At 37.3% G+C, this 20,818-nt stretch overlaps 1 protein-coding gene across 1 annotated transcript in view; it reads right to left on the reverse strand.

The window, feature by feature from the left end:
• Positions 1-16,319: 16,319 nt before the first annotated feature.
• The window catches only part of Ugt8 (UDP glycosyltransferase 8), a 67,440-nt gene continuing 62,941 nt past the window's right edge, over positions 16,320-20,818 (reverse strand). The window contains exon 6 of the mRNA XM_013023846.1: positions 16,320-17,253. Within this exon, the coding sequence (XP_012879300.1) occupies positions 16,890-17,253 (364 nt within the window). The 3' untranslated portion in view covers positions 16,320-16,889. The remainder of the gene's footprint in view (positions 17,254-20,818) is intronic.

A 20,818-nucleotide genomic window follows, 5' to 3' on the forward strand; every position in this document is an offset into this window, starting at 1 on the left:
CTCAAGTCCATGTTGGCCAGACATAAGATTTGGAAGGGGGTAAACCATGGACTTCCGAGGGCCATTGGGATATTTACACTATTATAACAGGCCACCCAAAATAATCGGTATAGAGAGACGTATGGACAATCAGTGAGAAGCCTGTATGTTCATCTCACCATGCACCAAATGACTTTTCTTTTAAGAAAATCTGGCAGAGCTTTATTGAGTAAGTTAACAAGCAGGCAAGCAGCCAAAAAACCCGAAAAGCAGATAGAAGGCAGGGGCACACTCTAGCAGAATGTGGGTGCTCTCAAAGAGAGAGAGACAGAGACACAGAAAAAGAGACACACACCCAGAGACACCCAGAGAGCTCTACAGCTCCTAGAGCTGTTGGGAGATTTATAGGGTGCTTTATCTTTGTTCTAATCACACCTGGTGTTATTTTCTGAATTTCCATGTAAGAATGCATCCTGCCAGAAAACAGATCTTCAGCCTTGAGACAAGGAGGTGCCCTGCTATCTGCATTTTGGGACAGGTGGCTTAAGTTTGGGGAAGCATTTTTCTTTCCTCAGGAAGGCATACATAAATGCATCTCTCAGGAATGAATGCATCCTACTGTCTCTCCTTGAAGCAAAGATAGCAGTTTCTAAATACCATATTTCAGAGTTGTCTTCACCAGGCCTCAGTTTCCTTAAGTTATTTTCACTTACCTTAAGCTATGCTGTTTCATTTTCCCCTAAATAATTTTTGTTCCCTTAATCATAAGGGAAGTATATGGAAGAACATCTCCTGTGTTTGCTGTAAGTGACTGTACATCAGTTCCCCATCATCTATTCTGCTTCATTTCCCCTAAAATGATTTTGTTCCCTGAACCAAATGATTGTATGGGCCTTGAACAGCCCCCTCGGCAGAGCTCCCCTGAACCTGCATGGCGTATAGGTTTTACTTCTACAGGAAAATGGGCCTATGAGAGTTGCCAACAAAGAGGATATTCTTTATTCTTTATTAGGGTTATTCCCTCCTAAAATTTTAAAGCCAGGCTGGGTGCAGATGGTTCACACCCTAATCCTTAGTTACTCAGGAGTCTGAGGTCTGAGGATCACAGTTTGAAGTCGGCCCAGGCAGGAAAGTTTGTGAGATTATGATCACCAATTAACCAGCAAAAGGCCAAAATATTTAAGAAATATTACACACAAGACATAAATTTGAAGTATTAATTGTAATTCCTTTAATCCTCATAAAATCATGATACAGGTAAACCTAAGTGCATGAACTTTCGTGTATAGAAGAGATGACTAAGACAATGAGTAAAGGAAAAGTTTGAAAAAAGAAGCAACTGTGTACTGGATATCTCTAATTTTCTTCCGATGACTGCAGAATACGGAGAGAGGGAGAGAGAGAGAAGGAGAGAGAGCGTAGATATAGATATCATGTAGATACATAACTTGATATATACATATATATGAAGTTTTGAAAGTTCAGTTGTGCTATCAACTTTTCAGTATACATGCTAAGTTGGCGTTATACAGAAATTAACAACCATATTAGCCTAGAAACATTAAACTTCTTTTTTATCCATTAGTATAGAGATAAATGTGCTGCATTAAATATGTAAGCTTTTTTTCTAATAAAATATTCTCTAAAAATAAAATGAAAGCCGGGTGCCGGTGGCTCACGCCTGTAATCCTAGCTACTCAGGAGGCTGAGATCTGAGGATCTCAATTCAAAGCCAGCCCGGGAAGTGGCGCTGTAGCTCAAGTGGTAGAGCACTCGCCTTGAGCTGAAGAGCTGAGGGACATCACTCAGGCCCAGAGTTCAAGCCCCATGACCGACAAAAAAAAAAATAATAAATTAAATAAATAAAATATATATAAAATATAAATAAAAATATAAACGAAGAAGGAAAAGGGACTGTGTCAAATATGTCAAGGGTCTGAGGTTAACTAAGATAAAGAACATATATCCCATGGTTTCCCTTATTTGCAATAACTAGTATATGTCTGAGACAAGCAGAAATGGTCAGATAAGTTGATGTCAGGCAAAATGAACCCCAAGATAAGGACTCAAATGTTTTTTCTTTCTTACTATTGTTTCTAACATATTTATAAGATGATTTCTTTGTTGCTTTGTATGGCTCTCCCCCAGGGTATAACCCCTGCTTTCATTGTATTTGATGTTGGTATAATTTGGGGAGGGGGGAGGGAAAAAACAAGGGGGAGGGAGGATGGGAAGGGATGGGAAGGGGAAACAAAGGAGAAGGCAACAATGCTTGATAAGAAATGTACTCATTACCTTGCTCATGTAATTGTAATACCTCTGTACGGTATTTTCACAATTAATATGTGTTGTGTGTGTGTGTGTGTAAAAAAAAGTAACACTGGAAGAATCTTGGTTAAAAAAGTGTTCCCAGAGTATGATGTCCCTGGAGCTCTAATAGACATGTGTTCTTAAAAGCAAAGGGACATGCTTTTGAAAAGTTTGGATTGGAAAGCGATATGGTATCAGCAACTGCATTGCTATTGTTTTGTGTTACAGGGCCATGTGCCAGGTAAGCAAGTACCATTGCACTTGAGAAAATCCTCCAGCACTATTGTCCTTTAGTTTCACGTAGGAGCACCTGCTTTTGTCTTGGGGCAGTTCTGGGACCAAAAATCCCTGTATGTGCCTCCACCTCCCACTTATCTGTTGAGATAGTTTTTTTAAATGTTTTTTTAACCTCCTCCTTTGTTTTTCCCCTACCATCCCTTCACTCCCCACCTCCACAATTCCTCCCGCCTTGCCCTCCCAGCCCCTAAGTTATAAAGTTCATTTTCAACAGTGTCTTGTACATCTCCTTGTTACAATGGGCCATTCTGTGTCCTTATTTTATCTCCCTTCCCCTCCCCAGATTAGAAAAAAGTATATACAAGATGCAAGGCACCAGAATCAAGTACAGAGACAGCGGGGGAAGAACATACAAAAGAAACAAACAATCCAGGCAGCTTGATTAAGGAGACAGATTGGAGCACTTGCTGGTATTTGTGGCAGTGGAGCAGCTGCTACCGCGGCCGCCATATCAACAGAGATTGTTTCTTAATACTTGGTTGAAAATGAGCAAACTTTACTTTTGGAGTAGTAGGGATTATAGGCATAAACCATCATCCCTGACCTAATAATTAGTTTAAATATGAGTGATAGGAAGGAATGTTTTCTATTCTGCTGAACATTATCTTGTATTTGAAGAGAAATTATTATGTAGGACTGATGGTGATTAACTGCTGTAGTAAAACTTTGAAAACCCAAGGAGGATCCATATTGCAAGTGGAGAGAAATTGACTTAGGGTGAGTGCCAAGAGATCATCAGTCAATATGAACTGAAGCGGAAAAGAAAAAGTAACAGAAATGTAAACATCGAAAAACAGGAATAAGTGCTAGATTCAACAGGAGGATATCAAAAAATTTGTGACTGTTCTTACCTTTGGGACAAAGTATAATGTGGGATCGTCATTGAGCCTCAAGGAGACAAGGAGTAAGGAAGATGAATGAAAGAAAAGGTTAAAACAGTAAACTTATAAGAATGGGCAGAAAGTATATGGGGGTGAAGCTACTATCAGCATGTGGCATTCCCGGTTTACACTAAGCTGTGGAGGTGAACCTGTACTGTCAGTAGATAGCTCGGTTTTCTCAGGCAAATAAGTACGCAGGGCCGAATTTTGCCCTAAGAGTTCATTGAACATCTGCACCCAGAAGTTGGTGTTGTGTTCACGCAGTATACAGTGGCCAGAAGCGTTGACTTTACCTAACTTAAACAACATGTTCTTCTCTATTTACTCTCTGACTCTAAGTAAGAGAAATTCCATTTCTTACACCCGATGGTTATGGTGCCAGGATTCTCAGTCCACTCCTGGGGTGGTGCTGAGTTTAGTAAAGTTTGAGATTTCAAATGTAACTCAAAAGCATTTACATGAGTTTAAAGAAATAAATCACAGCAAATTGTCCTTTCTTTCTCCAGGATCTTTTCCTAATTTGCACAGTTCTTCCACTCTTGTAGCCTAATGGGATTCTTCACATTCATACAATCTGCTAGCTTCTCCTTCGTTACATTTTCAGCCACTATACACTCTTAGGAAATGCAAAACATGCTTTTTGTTTATTTTTCTCATGGTCACTGTTATTATTTTTGTTAGGGTAAAACTTGAAGATGTTACTTTAAACTGAAAATCTCAACCTGGACATTTTCTATATATCTGTTGTTGAACTTATCATTTGAAAGTAGAGTATGTCAAAGATAATATCATCTTCCACATGCTTCCCATAATGCTCAGTGCTGGGCCCAGGACACAGTGAATGCTCAATGAAGATTTTGTTCAATAAACCAGTAAGTGAATTACTCTGCTGAGGATTCTAAACAACACACACACACATAAATACACAGATACATGTACAGTGAAAAGAGTGAAGGAAATGAGCATTAACCTGTAAAAGAGTTATAGCTTTTATTGTGTTTGTAACTGAAAAGATGGAATTAAACCTTGGGTTTCAGATTACTTGGTGAGATGGTTTTAGAATGAGGACCATAGTTTAGACTATGATTTTTTCCCTTCACATTACACCATGTGTGTTATTTTCTCACGTCTCTTACACTAAGTCACTGGTTGCTTTTGCTCCCTTCACAAAAGCTGTTCCAGAATCAACCTCTCAAGATCCTACAGATATAATAAAGGCTGAAATATCAGGAGAGAAACCCAAGATAATCATTTCATTCATAAAAAATTTTATAGGTAAGTTTTGCAATTTGATGTAAAGATTAAGTCTTTTTCTTCTTGAATCTGGGTACGATTCAAGAGGTGACTCACCTCTGTGGCTCACCTCTGGCCTCTAATAATAGTTACTCAGGAGGCTGAGGTATAGAGGATAATGGTTCAAAAAAATCAATCCAGGCAGAAAAGTGTACAAGACTCCATGTCAAAATAACCAGCAAGTTCATGGCCCTGAGATCAAAACATTAAAAGTCACATCTCTACGCTACCCAAATTAATCTTATTTGTGTATATATCCTATATCTATCTATATACATATATTTTAAAATATGTGCATATGTATATATTTAGTTAAAATACATAGATGTATATATGTATTTGAATATATGTAAAATCTGTATGTGTGAATTGTTTTGTGTTGCCAAACCAATGTATTTTTAGATATTTACTTCTATAAACTATAATCCTTTACTGATTGTGAAGAAAACTTTCCTCACTTAATCTAGCAGTGCTACAGGGTACAGTTTATTGGATAAAGGCAAGGAGGATTCATATGAACTTAAGTGATTTGTTTCCAAGTTCTAGAGGCATAAAATCAAAACACATTAGAAGTGTGAGTAAAACTTGCCCATATTAAGAATGTCTGGTAAATTCTCCATCATTTGGACATTTATTCGCCACATGATATTAGTTCATGAAATGATAAAAATACCTTCCAGGATAGGAAAATGTCCATAAAGGAGTTTAAGAAAACACACATTAGTGTGTTTCACAGTGCCATGGTTTGTTGCTTAACTTACTATATATATATATATGTTTGTGTTTTGGTTTATTCAATTTTATTGAATAATGACAGATGATATACTTTAAAACATACATAGAGCTGTATGAATGGTTTGTATTGTGGTATTTTGAACCCATGTTTGATCATCAGTGAGAAAAACCAGATACTTGTGTCGTAGTTTTAGAATGTACATCTAGATGATCTTAACTCTAAACTCTTGTCAGCCAGGATCCCAGCCATTTATTCTTGATCACCAACCTAAGTTTAAAAACGGTGTATACCCTGTTGTTTTGCTGAATCCTTTCCTTACCACAGCATACATTCACCTTCATTTCTTTTTCTTCACATGAGCCAGAAAGATGCTGTCCACACATCCATTTGCAGTCTTCCTAAGCTAAGCACAAACGAGTTGACTGCTCTCCGTTTGTCTATTTATAATGTAGCTTGCATGAGAGGTCTTAATGTCATCTTCAATGACCACAATACAAGCAGCTTAATGCTCATCTTTAAAGCAGTACATACCATCTATATGACCAAGTACTGGACACAGGTACAGAAATAGGCATCATAGGAATAGAAATGGCTAGCTGATCCAAGGCAGATGCCACAACAGCGTGATAAACCAAAGGGCCAAAGGAACACTGATGGCAGTCAGAAATAAGGCTTGTTTGTTCTTAGTACAGTGGTTATCTCTGCTTTATTATGGACCCTGCTCAGTGCCTCTAACCACAGGGGAACAAGTCCAAAGATTGTCTCCATCCACTTCTCAGCCCGGTGAATTTCCATTCATTCTTCATGAGTCAACAGCAACAATCCTCAGGTGGAAACTTCCTTCACTGTTTCAGTGGCACACTGTCACACATACATCACAACAGGCATCAAATTGCTCATTGATAAAGCTTGCTCGCTGGATTTGTCCCCTTGAAGTCGGGGACTATGGCTTCCCCATCCCTTTCCCCAGAATCACACACAGTGCCTGGCACTTTAGAAACCCAGAACACAATGTTCGTTTGTACTTTCATAAAGGCTGTACTTACAGCAGTGAGATCAAGAGGCTAGTAAGAATATTGACAAAGGGGTGTTATTTAGTGCTGTTCCGAATGAAGACACAAGATCCGGTTATGTATGAGCTAAAACAAATTTTATATATGACATCCAATTAGGAGCACAAGATGTCAGTGTTTCGGCATTGCTAGCCAACATGTTTAGGGACATTTTAAATTTAAATGAAAACATGTTACATCCTAGAAAGACAAGAGCTAGGAGGTGAATGCAAGCCAAGTTAAGGATTTGAGATGAAATTATCATGTACAGTTAGCTACCCAACATTACAAGAGAAGGATTCCTGCAACATCTGGTCATATAGTCACATTGCTTAAGGACTTTGGTGTCATGATTCTTGTGTCACTTGGAAGTAAAGGCTTAACATTCAAGCTAAGCTAGACAAAGGGCAAAATAACACTCGAGTTGACTTGTGTGTGACTTAAGAACAAAATAGTTGCAAAATAGTTACAACATGGATACATCTATATGTGTGTGTGTGCATGTGCATACATATACTGTATACATAGTATGTATATATGTATGCTTGATGAACATACCAAAAACTATAAAGAGAGCATTCCATTAAATGCTTATAATAATATATAGAGCAAAGAATAAATACAAATATTATTTAATTTTTTATGTATCCATTTTTGTGCCACTGCTCAAGCTTGAACTCATGGCCTCTTCCTCTTGCTTGGTTTTTTTGATCAAGGCTAGTGCTCTATCACTTGAGCCACAGCTCTACTGGGGATAAGAACCTCATCACACTTTACTGCCCAAACTAGCTATGAACTGTGAACTTCTGATTGCACCCTTCTGAGTAGCTAGGTGTGAGCCATCAGCACCCAGCTCGCTTACAATTTAATATTAAAGCTCCCCAAGAATACAGATACCAGAATCATTAAATACTAAATCATCAGACAACTCAATCTAGAGTAAAATTATGAGAAATCCCCAGTGTTGGAAGAGTGGTAAGCAATCATTAATTTGGTAAAAGCCTAGGTGGTAGGTAGAAATGACTTCAGTATGTCTAAGAAACAAGTATCAGCTCCTTAATGACGAAATGCTGCTCTAAAGATGTCTAAATACTTGGGGTGGCATTCCAACTTTGAGTTGAAATATATACAAAGCCCTTCATTCCATAGATCTTCAAATCTTTTTCTATAGTGAGGACAATAATGCAAATGGATATTTAGCCTACAACGAAATAGAAAGTGTTCTGGGAGACCAGATGTTGGAACTGGAACAACTGGAGCCATATGATGGTGATCACAACCAGATGTATTCCTACCTTGAGCATTTGGACTGACGGGTAAAAGACACTAGGGTTGGGACATGGGGAATGGTCAGATAATAGCTTTGAGCTATCATCTAACTGTATTATAGCTCAAAATTAGCAAGAAACCCAAAGGTCTCAATTTTTTTGTTTGGATATTACTTTTTAGTCTTTCTTTATACTGCTGTAAGGATTTTAGTAGAACAGTACAGCAAAACTGTCATGTTTGGGTACTAGAAAGTGAGACTGTAAAGAGGAAAGTAGAAAGTTACTATTGGTTTCATAGGCAGTTCAAGCAAAATAAATGACACCCTCTTAAAGAAGTTGAAATGTCCTATGAAATCGACCTATTTTCCTCCTCTGTTTTTGTTTTTTTTTTACTAATTTGTTTGGACCTAAGGAGTTGAATAACAGATACAGTGTTATCAGCTAGCAGAATATCAGCTGTATGAGTTGAATAACAGACAGTGTATCGGCTAGCAGAATATCAGCTGTATCAGCTGGCAGAATAAAGAATACACTTTACATAAAACCAAAGATGCCACTTAAGCAAATAATAAAGGTTTTCTTTTGAAAATTGGAGAATGTATCCTTATTAAATTGTTTTCACTTCTCTCTAGCTTCAGAATGTAAGTGAAAGCCAATGAGAGATCAGGTATTCCTGCTTTGTCTTGCCATTCACAAACCATGAGTTGATTCTATCTAGTGTTTGGCAGTATAACTACATTCTCAGGTCACAGTTATTTACATTGCAAACTGTTTCTACTAAAACATTGATAATATAACAGGTCCTATATGCCTCCTGTAGTTGTGTTGATGTTGCCAAATTGTGTTTGGCAAATCTCTTTGACCTCTCTGAATTCTATGTTCAAAAGCTTTCACTTGATTTTGCTTCCTTTCACCTTGACCTTGGTGCACCAAAGAAAGATGAGAGGCATCCTGACATTCTGATTTTTGCTCTGAAACGTTACTGCTGCCTTTTCTTGTGTGTGTTACAATCCTTTCTATTCATTGTTACACAGGGATGGTAGTTTGTTTTCTACCAGAAGATGGGCTGCATTTCCAGGTGTTGTTATTTGTTGATTTTTTTTGCCCGTTCTAGGGCTTGAACACAGGGTCTGGGCACTGCCCCTGAGCTTTTTCTGCTCTACCACTTAAGTCACAGTTCTTCTGAGAAGAGTGAGATGAATCTCACAAAATTTCCTGCCCAAGTTGGCTTTGAACAATGAACCTCAACTATTCCTGAGTGGCTAGAATCCTTGGCATGAGCCACCAACATCTAGCTCTGGATGTGTGTGATATGCTACATGAAGTGTGAATGACAGGATCAAGGATGAATGCATTTCTTAGCTCAGAGGATCTCATCAGGAGCACCAACAATGAAATGCATGAGCTGGGCAAAGGCAAAGTTTCTGTTTATACAAACTAGTTATACAAGAATGTTAACCGACCAAGTAGGGGGTAAAAAGAGGCACATGTGGTTGACAGTTGGAAGATCTCTGAGGTAAGGCTGAAACCATTCCTGCAATGCCACATGCTGAGAGGAGCCCCTAGGGGAAGGATTGCTTGCTCACTGGTCACATTCCTCCTAGCCCCCAAGGGAAATAAGCATTCATTCTCTCTGATGAACCTTACATCCTACGTGACATTCAACTAGCCCTGGTAACACTTTTGTTTATAACAGCCGGACATTTTCTGTTTAAAATTCTGTACTTTGGGAACTTCCACTGGTGTCTCCACATTCTACACTAAAATAAGAAGCATTAGGAAAAAAAGATACAATTTATACACCATATATGCAATATATATGCAATGGTACAAGACACAGAAAAACCTAAGGGGTTGGGGGAAAGCTTGAAAGGAGAAAGATGGGAGAAAAAGGGCAGGGAAGGAAGGTAGCATATACTATCAGCAAAACAAGTTACACAGAAGAAATGAGTCTCCGTCTCCTGGATGGATGAAAATTTATTTCTAGGTACTGGAGCCAATTCCTTCTTCTTGAAGACCAACTCCCAAATGAGAAACTGTGATTATGAGCTGGACTCATTATCAGTGACAAATTTTATTTCTATCTAGAATCCATGTGTCATTTAAATTTCTAAATCTAAAGCTATTTTTTTCATTATAGCGTAACTAAGTAGATAAAAGTGTAAGAAAGAAGAATATACTCAAAGCAATGGTTTGGCTTTATTTCAAGAACACTTTCATTCTGTTTTCTCAATATTTTGGTAAGGAATGTTAGAGAAGGGTTTGATGATCAATACTCTACAATTAAATTCTTTTTCTTTGCCTGTACTAGTATGTGAACTCAGAGCCTGGGCACTGTCCTTGAACTCTCTTGCTCAAATCTAGAGCTCTACCATGTTAGCCACAGCTCCATTCTGGCCTTTTGTGTTTACTTGGCAGCAAGAGTCTCACAAACTTTTCCTGCTCAAGCTGGCTTCAAGCCATGATCCTCAGTTCTCAGGCTCCTGAGTAGCTAAGATCAGATTCTTTGGAATCGTGATTCAGTTTCAAAACAACCTTTTGTTTCTTGAAGCAACTTTTTAAGAACTGTGTCATGCTTCCAGAAAAAGAATTAGCACTTTGGTTTACTTTTCAATGTGTAATTTCTAGTGAATGGAATTTATAATTTAAATTCTATTCATATATAGAAATATAGTCGAATGATACCATTATATAATATATGCAGTTTTCTCACTTTTTAATTTTTTTCTTATTTCCACTTGTAGTTTTGATAGGCATCATGCTTTTCCTGATAAAATCTAGTAAATCATTCATACCATTTTTCTTTTTTTTTTTTTTTCTGAATGTTGGAGCAGAATCTCATGAAGTCATCAAAGCTGGACTTAAAGTCCTGATCTCTTCCACTATGTAGATTACAAGACTGAGTCACTATGTATACGTACACCTGAATTTTAACACAAAGCATTACCTTATTCATAAATTGATCTTCTTGCTATCTCCATTGACTAGAGTCAGAATTGGAGGCAAAATTGACAGTTTTCAAGATTTCCAGAATGCTAAGCTTTTTTGGTTGCCATTTATTTTGATCTGTGAACAAAATATACAGGCCACAGAGAGATATAGTAGTACATATCACTATTAGCTTGAAATTTAATATCACATGCAATTTACCCATGTGTTCCTATTTAAAATTCCCATTTCTGCTAAGTCAGGCTTCAGTCAAAGACCTATTAGTATAAATGAAATAGAATTTCATATAAATGCAAAATGCACCTTTACAACTGTATTACTCTAATGAACTTCTTTAATAAGTAAAAAAAGAAATAGATCCCTTAATTAGACATAATTTGCAAGCTGGGTGCCTGTGGCTCACGCCTATAATACTACTCAGGAGGCTGAGAACTAAGGATCATGGTTCAAAGCCAGCCAGGGCAAGACAGTCTGTGAGACCGCCTCCCACCCCCCACCCTCCAAGACTCTTATCTCCCATAAATCACCAGAAAATCGGAAGTGACACTGTGGCTCAAGTGGTAGAGTGCTTGCCTTGAGCTGAAGAGCATAGGGACAGCGCCCATCCAACCGAAAAAGCCCCACAACCAACCGAAAAAAACAACAATTTGCATGATGTCAGTGAGAAAATGATCCATGATTGAACTTTTACTTTTCCTGTCTAAAGGGAAATCTGATTCTGATATTAAGACCAAGGAATCATAGCTTGGCAGAAGTTATCTTTTGATGGTGTGTTTAATTATACAGATTCGGCATAATTAGTTATAATTAACTCCTTTACAATAAGGAATGATCACTTATTAGACAAAGTTGGATTACTGAAAACATGAAAACTAATTGTAGAAGCTAAGGTAAGATTAAAATAGTTTTACATCTACAAAATTCAGTGAGAAATTCAGGTTTTATTGGTAGATAAAAATGCTTCACCACATACTGTACTATACCTGAGATTAACATTAGCTTTTGATTTTGAATAGATTATAATTGTTTTATTTGAATAACTTCATATACTTTCATTTGTGGTTTTGATTTTTAATCTGATTTTGGATTATGTTCTTTTAAAAAAATCATGTTGTTACTGCATTGTATGTGGGAGTGTAAACTTGTTCAACCACTTTGAAAAGCAGTATGGAGGTTCCTCAAAAGGCTCCATGTAGAGCTCTCCTATGAACCAGCAATCCCACTTTTGGGCATTTACCCAAATGTTTACAAACAAGACCACACTAAAGCTACCAGCACAACTACGTTTATTGCAGTATTATTTACCATAGCTAAGATATGGAACCAATCCAGATGCCTCTCAGTAGATGAATGGATCAAGAAAATGTGGAATATATACACAATGGAATTCTATGCCTCCATCAATCAGAAAGAATGACACTGCCCCATTTGTTAGGAAATGGAAAGATTTGGAAAAATTATATTAACTGAAGTAAGCCAAGCCCAAAGAAACATAGGTCCCATGGTTTCCCTTATATGTAATAACTAGTATATGTCTGAGTCAAGCGGAAAAGGTTAGATAAGTTGATGTTAGGGAAGTGAACCCTAAGATATGTATTCAAATTTTTTTTCTTTCATGCGATTGTTTCTAACACATTTATAAGATTATTTCTTTGTTACTTTGTATGTCCCTCCCCCATGGTATAACCCCTGCTTTCACTGTATTTGATGTTGGTATACTTTGTGGAGGGGAAGGGAAAAAAACAATCGTTAAGTGGACCCATTGCAACAATGAGATGTACAAGTCATTATGTTGAAACATGAACTTTACAACTTTGGTGGGGGGCGAGGAGGATTGCATGGGGGGGCGGTGGGAGGATGGGAAGGGAAGGGAAGGGGAAACAAAGGAGGAGGCTACAATGCTTGATAAGAAATGTATTCATTATCTAGTCCATGTAATTGCAACCCCTCTGTACAGTATTTTCACAATAAAAAAATCATGTTATCTTTCAATTGTTGTAAGAGGTTTCCATTTAACATATCCATTTGTGTACAATGTATTTTGATCAGTGTCACTTCATCATTCTCCCCTCGTTTATCCCTGCTCCACCTGTCCCCTTGTTTCCTAGATCCATTTTCACACATGTACATTGAATATTGTGACTATATTCATTTGTCTCTGCCTCCCTCCCTTTAACCTCTACTCCCCAGACAATCATTCCAGTTTTGTGATATTCATTTTGTTAAATGGTCTATTAACTGTTCAAAGGTGGGCTTGTTGGTATCTTGCATCTGTGCATATAGAGAACTTTATTCAGTGTGATCATCTACAAATGCATATAGTTCTACAGATGTTTTATATATGTTTATACTTGACCTTTAACATCCACATAGAAGAGAACGCATGCATCCTTTTTCTCTCTGAGTGTGTCTCACCTTCCTCAACATAATTTTTCCAAATCTGTCCATTTCCCTCTAAATGATTATATTGTATTGAAAAAAATCTAGTTTTATTACACTAACTAGACTACAATGTGACTTTTCTCTTACGTCATGTCTGAATTGCCAGAAAGAATATATGAGTGATATGATTATCGTGTATCATCTATTTTCTAGATTTTAAAAATTAAGAGTACCAACACCAATATTTCTGCTGGTACCCCCACCTCAGCAACAAGTTAATGGGAGGTTTGCAGCATTATCCGGATTCCAGGACTTCTAGAAAATGACCAGATGAATGTTTTAATTGTGCATATTTGAGAGCACAGTTACTAAACTCTGAAAAATGTTGCTATCTTCTAAAAATATCAATAGTATCTTTGCACAAAACACATCTTTTTAAAAATTAGCCAAAACTCTTAATATCTCAAAAGTGGGAAAAGATGCTCTTGAACTATATTGTGGAGGAATTTCTTCCTGTAATTCTCAAGTTTTATCACTATACATTTAAAAGTTTCTGACTTCTATCTAATCTACCTTAGATGATGACAATGATTTTATTTATCAATGACTTGAATTACTTAGAAGCAAGAAGTTAAAAGATAAATTATTTTCGGGCTGGGAAGGTGGCTCAGTGGTAGAGCACTTGCCTTGTCTGCATGAGGCCCTGGGTTCCATTCCTCAGCACCACATCAGCAAAAAGAAAAAAGCTGGAAGTGGCGCTGTGGCTCAAGTGGTAGAGCACTAGCCTTGAGCTGAAGAGCTGAGGGACAGCGCCCAGGCCCAGAGTTCAGGCCCCACGACCGGACCCCCCCAAACAAATGATAAATTATTTTCAATAAATATCACTAAATCATCTCTTGAAGTTGTTTTTATGGATTGTTCTGGTTTTGTGGGTAAGATGAGATAAGAAAGGGGCTGGGTATGAATCCCAGGGCTTCATGATAGACAATATCCTCCAAGCTTCATGGATATCTGCTGTCTAAACCTTTCATTTTCAAATGGGAATCATTCACTTTTAGTAGCATTTGGGGATTTGGTAAGAAACTGGGCTATGAACAGGATACCTAACTTTCTCCTAGTACAACATGAACCATTACTTTCTCTCTGACATTTGCTCAAATTCTAGACATCCAAATCTTCCATCTGTCCTTTGTGGCATAGACATTACTGCTCTAGAAGAATATTTTAATGTCTGATAATAATTAGCCATGGAACAATTGAGAGAAGTTACTCAGATTATTTGTACAAAATAAATCTATGGCTGGAAAGGTGGCTCAGTGGTAGAGTGTTTGCCTTGCATGCATTGAGTCCCTGGGTTCAATTCCTCAGCTCCACATAAGCAGAAAAAGCTGGAAGTAGCACTGTTGCTCAAGTTGTAGAGCACTAGCCTTGAGATGAAGAGCTGAGGGACAACACCCAAGCCCAGAGTTCAGGCCCCAGGACCCAGCAAAAATAAATAAATAATCTATATATACCTTCTTGGCTTTATTAGAGAATCTAGCCTCAGTGTGGAAAATATTGAATTACTCTATCTATTAAAACTAGCTAACAATAAGCTCTCTAAAACTAACCTACCAACCCTGGTCATTAAATATCTACACTTGACTTTCTTAATTCTGTGACAGCATTTTAAGTTCTGTGTTGATGTTCTTGAAAGGAAAATCTCTCTATTTGGTAAGAAAAATCCACTCTGACATTTAATATCTTGTTTTCAAACTTACCCATGCAAAAAGTGTTGGAGGTCTGTCTTAGAAACATATTGGTCATATATTATGAAATAAAAACTGGATAAAAAATTGTATCCCAACAACATTTCTCTATTTTAAATCATGTTTATTAAGTTTTTCTTTTTAAATCACAGTGGAGATTAACTTTTGCATCCAGTCAGTGCCTACTTTCAATTTCATCAAATTCCAAAACATGTAACATCAACTCATTCATACACTCTAAGTCCCATTCCAGCCCACCATTCATGGCTTGTGTCTTTTTTACCTCTTTAACGGCAACGCTGTGGTAGGATTGTGAAAAGATATGACTGATAAGTTTATATGTGTAATACCATTTCTTCAAGTATTCAGCGAGCAGTACATTTACCTGCATTGTACATTAGAGAACTACTTGTGACAGTATTTCTAAGAGTAGGACAGTGGCTCCTGGTGGGAGGAATGAAGTTGTATGTCATTGTGTATGACAAGAATTTTCAGCATTCTAGAATTTTCGCAACTCTTCCACACAAGTGAATGATGTGAAGTTAATGCTGGGTTAATCTACTCTCAGACATAGGACTTCTAATGACAAATAAATAAAACACACACTCAACATGTGTAGTGCAAATACGAAGTAAACAGAAAGACATGGGATAAATGTGTACTTGCCACCTAGAGAATGGTTCACCAGCGATGTCCTGACTTTATGATGCCTGTGACTTCATCACTGCAAATTCAAACTGTCCCTGTTCCCTGTAAGCCACCATGACTGGAGAAGGCAGCAGAAGGACCAAGGAGGAGAAAAGAAACTCATTTGTATAAACAGGTGGGACAATTCTGTCACTTTTGTGTATCATGTAAAGTCTCATTTGTTAACAAAACCTCAGTCCCGCCCCCCCCCCCCTGCAGTCAAAACAGGTACCAACAGCAAGAACCTCCACCATTCCATTGAAAAGAATTGAATGTTGGCACCTATGTACTATAGATTATGTGGCCCACAGGGTTAAAAGGGGTGAAGATGGAGCTTTCACATTAACATGTTAGCATTGTAACACCTGAACATTCAAAACATACAGGATGGAAAAGCCAAAATACAATTACATTAACATTCACCACAGCCCTGTTTTTAAAAAGGCCACATGAGCAATAATCTTCAGTACTTTCAACAAAAGTCACAGCTTTGTTGCTTTAAATGATGCATTTAACAAAATGTCAGTCATTAAAATAAGAAAAGCTGCAACTTTTTTCCCAGAAGAAAACTACTGGTAGGAGGGAAACAGATGTACGCTGTGATAAATTCATACATGTTCCTAATTCTATGTTTCTCTAGAAGGCTCACAATCAATAAAAAAGGAAAACAAGAATACAAGACAACAAAATTAACAGATGGAACAAAACTGGTGCTACTTATCTTTTTCAATTTTTTCCCTCTGCATTCTGTTGAGGGAAATACTTTTCCTGTATGGTAGCATTCTGAGTGCATTCATGTTAAATGCTACAAGAAGGACAGTTGGATCCTGTCTTTCTATCTCTCCATTCAATTCTCACCTGTAATAGTCTCTCAACAAATAAAACAGGCAGATGGAAAATTCTCTGAAAAGTGGGACATACACACCACACACACACACACACACACACACACACACACACACACACACACCCTTATTTTTTTTTAAAAAAAGACCATTCCTTCTCCATGACACACATATATCAAGATTTAAATCTAAGGTCTGACAAGGTGTGGTAAATTCATTTCAATAATTAAGGCTTCTAAAGGTTCAGGGCCAACTCTGCATTGGTATTGGAATAAAATACATTTTTGCATTTTTAGGTTTGTGCTTTCTTGGACAGCCATTGTAAATCCATAGAATTTCATTAGTAAGATCTGATAAAGGAGGGTTAGAATTGTTTACTGACACTTTACTTTTAGTAGCTGTTAGACTAAATTATAAACTCAGTGGCTGGATCGATTTGTTTCCATCACCTGGGCTGCTGGCTCATTTTACTTTCTTTTCATGTTTAATATGGCCATTCCTTTTGTATTTACCATTGAGAAATCCATTGTGGTAATGTCCATTAACAACATTCTGCTTATTTCTAGACCATAGATTTGTGAGTTTTCTGTAAATAAATGTTGTCACCCGGGTCAGGAGGAAGTAAAACAATGCAGCACCAAACAAAAGTACAAAGGCAATATCCAGTAAAAAATACTGACAGAAAGAGATCTGATAGACAGTGGCACGGAGGTGGTGGGCTCCGTTGTGGCGAAGAATGTAATCTATCCAATAGAGAGTCCGATTGACAGGATGGCCAGGTTGGTCTTTATGAATTTCTGACAGCTTCTGAGCCCTCTGCCGGTAGCTATGGAGTGAGGGAAAAATACAGAATGATCATGTATAAGGCTTTGTAGGCAAAGACCATTCAACTTTAAAAATGGACCAAAAAAACACCCCAGTAAAAATAACCACCTTTTATTCTGCACCTAGGAATATATGCTTTTAACTCATTATCTTCTGTTTGCCTGACATAATACATGTGAAACTGGTAAACAGAAACAAAACCAGAAATGCTGAAAAAAATCTGAACAATTAGAAAGGTGAGATTCAGATTCACACTTTTTCTAAGTTCTGTCTTCTTCACCCACTCCATCACACATAGCTCTTCTCTCCAGAGGCCTTTAAACAATGATAAGCCATGACCCTCACCAGGAGGCAAATTTAACATGTAATTGCTTTTAAAGTAAACAGATGAAAGGTATTGACAAATAGTATTAAATAAATAATAGCATGTATCTTGATATACACATGTACATGTGCATATCTTGTATGTATCTGTGTCTAAAGAAAACATCTTCTAGTGAGACCTGACTCAAGAGTAGAGAGCCTGCCTAGCAACCCTGAAGACCTGGGTTCAAACTCCAGTACTACCAAAAGAGAAAATGAAAACAAAGTATTATTTTAAGTGATTAATTGAAAAACCCAACTAAAACCTGAGAGGATGGCGTGGGAGAAGGGAGAACCACAATGGAAGGGGTGACAATCAAAATACATTGTACTCAAAAATCGGCATGCTTTGGAACCCCCTTGCTCAACTACTGAAAGATAATGAAAACATTTTTAAATAAAAAATTATTTTTTAATTGTCAAGGTGATGTACAGAGGGGATACAGTTACATAAGTGAGGTAATGAATACATTTCCTCTCAAACTTGTTACCCCTTCCCTCATTTTTCTCCTACTTTCTCTCCCCCCCCAACCCATCCCCCAAGTTGTAGAGATCAACAGAATGGTGAGACAAAGGACAAGGGGGGAACCAATAAAACAGTGATGTACACAAGACAGTATGTCCAAAATTATTTTAACTATTACCAGCTGAAGTAATAATTATAGCATAGACATTTAATTTAAAACTATGTAACTGCACATTTGTGGGACAGGCTTTGACAAATGATGACCCCCAGCGTATAGCTCCTAATTTTAAAATTTTACAATATTTAGACATAAGAAATAAGTTCTAGGCCTGATGCTAGAACTTCATTCAGGCCCATAATCCAAGCACACAGGAGGCTGAGATCTGATGATGTATGCTCTAAGCTAGCTGCCACAGACAGATCTGAGAGAATCTTATCTCCAATAACCAGCACAAAGTCAGAACAGGAGTTGAATGGCTCAAGTGTAGCGCACCAGCTATGAAAGAAAGAGATAAGCAAAAGCTTGAGACATTGAGATCAAGTCCCAGTATCAGCATACATACCCCCAAATGTTATCTGTTCCACATGGAGAGATTATATCATAGAGGACAGGTAATATACAAAGGATCAAAAGTTTGGATATGTGTACAGAGATGATCAGGCAAAAGAACAATGTGAAAGTGGATCATAAAGATGGAAGAGTAAGAGTGTAGCCAGGACACGTTTCTTTGGAAAACATATAATATAAGGGATGAGGGATATTTGGAGGTTAGAGAGTCTTGCTTAAAGGTTTTCTGAATAAAGAATATGTGGTTAAATATTAAGGCCAAAACAGCCATTAAGTCAGTGACTCCATATCAATTAAAAGAATCACTGATGGGGGAATGATGAAGGAGTGATGCTGATCAAGAGGCATGATACTTATAAAGTAACAGGTTGAATTGAAATCCCTTTGTACAACTACTTAAAGATAATAATAATAATAAAAGGAAGTATTGGGATGGGATGACTGTACACAAGATTGCTAATGCCCTAAAATGGCAGTGGTATTAGTGACATGGGAAAACTGAGTTCGCAGGAGTTACTGGGATCCTGGATTAAAAAGGACAAGTGGCAGTCAGGTTAACTGTAACTTGGGTTCTAACTTAGATGACTCACATAGTAGGGTGAATAACAAGATATAGAAAAAAGTGATCCTCAGCTATACTTGGGGAAATGTTGAAATTTTGAGATATAATGAAAGGCAAGTTCCAGAAGGCAGCTACCAATAGGAAGTTAGAGCTATGTGATTATGTGGTTCATTAAAAATCTACTCAGACACTTGTGAGTGAATCTGATGACTCTTTACATTATAGGTCTAGTCCTATACATTAAGCTTTTGATAAATAGAACAGCAAAATTGAAAAGCAGTGAACAGGGGAGTGGGAGGCCTGAGGGAAAGGACAAGCTAGCTCCAATATTGGCAGGTTCTTCTACAGAAATACAGAATGAGGGAATCCATTTTCTAAAGGTCTATCTTCTCTCTCAGCGATGCCTCACATCCAAATTAGTGCCACATAATACAGTTGTAGAACATTATAAACTCTCACACTGCTTTACAATTTACCTTGATCTTTCATTGAGGACAAAAGGGAATCAAGAAACTTTCTATTACTCCTTTTCATTAGAAAAGTCTTGTGGAATAAAAAAGGCATCTTTAGGGCTGCGATGTAGCTCAGTGGCAAAGGACTTGCCTAGCAAGGACACCTGGGTTTGATCCCAAGTACAAAAAGAAAAAAACAAAAATGCCCTGAGTTCAATCCCCAGAACCAGCACCAAATAAAAAGTAAAACAAAACAAAAAAGACATCTTTAAAGAAGAAAAATATGAAATATACTGCCTCAAAATCATCATCTATTTTTAACAAAGGTGGAGGAGAATATGAAGCAACTTTAGTCCTCAGGTTTCTTAATTTTCCTGTGCCTTTGTACACTACTTAAAGATAATTTTTAAAAAAGCTAAAGTAATAAAAAAAAATCCATCCAAAAAAGTCTCTATGTAGATATGACCCTTCTGTCAGAAGAGTTAAGCAGACTAAACTTAATAAGAATTCTTTATGGAGAATCTGACCTCCTCTTGCCCCATTGAATAAATAATTACCTCAAATGAAACTCCAGTAGATTTACTTGGTCAATAATCACTACTTACCACAAGCCCTTGACCATATGTCTCAGCTTGGGTACAGGTAAGAATGGTCATCAGTCAGACTCAACTTCCTACCTAGGACTGGACTCACCAAGTAGACACTCACTAACCAAGCTGATTTTGTTTGACTTTTCTCCTCAAAGTTCCATGGATCAAACGGGAAGGCACAGGGGATTTCACAGGGAATAGTTTAAAGGGGAGGATATTTCCATAACTGACACTGTTTAGCTGCTTTCCTTCCAGCATAGGTTGCTAGTAGTTCAAAATATTTTTTCCAGTAACAATTATATGAAGGTTAAAAAATACCAAAAAATGGTAACACTAGAATGATCATATAAACCAGCCTTACATGAGTTCCCAGCATCTTGTAAATAAAGCCCCTTATAATAAAAAGAATTGCCCTGTGGGAATAAATTACAACATATTATATTTATAGGAACAATATATGAATTCTATCAATAGTTGACCAGTGGCTATTATAATGACCAGTGTGCAGCCACTGGTCAACTATTGATAGAATTCATATATTGTTCCTATAAATATATATATATAT

Source organism: Dipodomys ordii, unplaced genomic scaffold (genome assembly GCF_000151885.1).
Source record: "Dipodomys ordii isolate 6190 unplaced genomic scaffold, Dord_2.0 Scaffold70, whole genome shotgun sequence".
In the NCBI taxonomy this organism is placed as follows: domain Eukaryota; kingdom Metazoa; phylum Chordata; class Mammalia; order Rodentia; family Heteromyidae; genus Dipodomys; species Dipodomys ordii.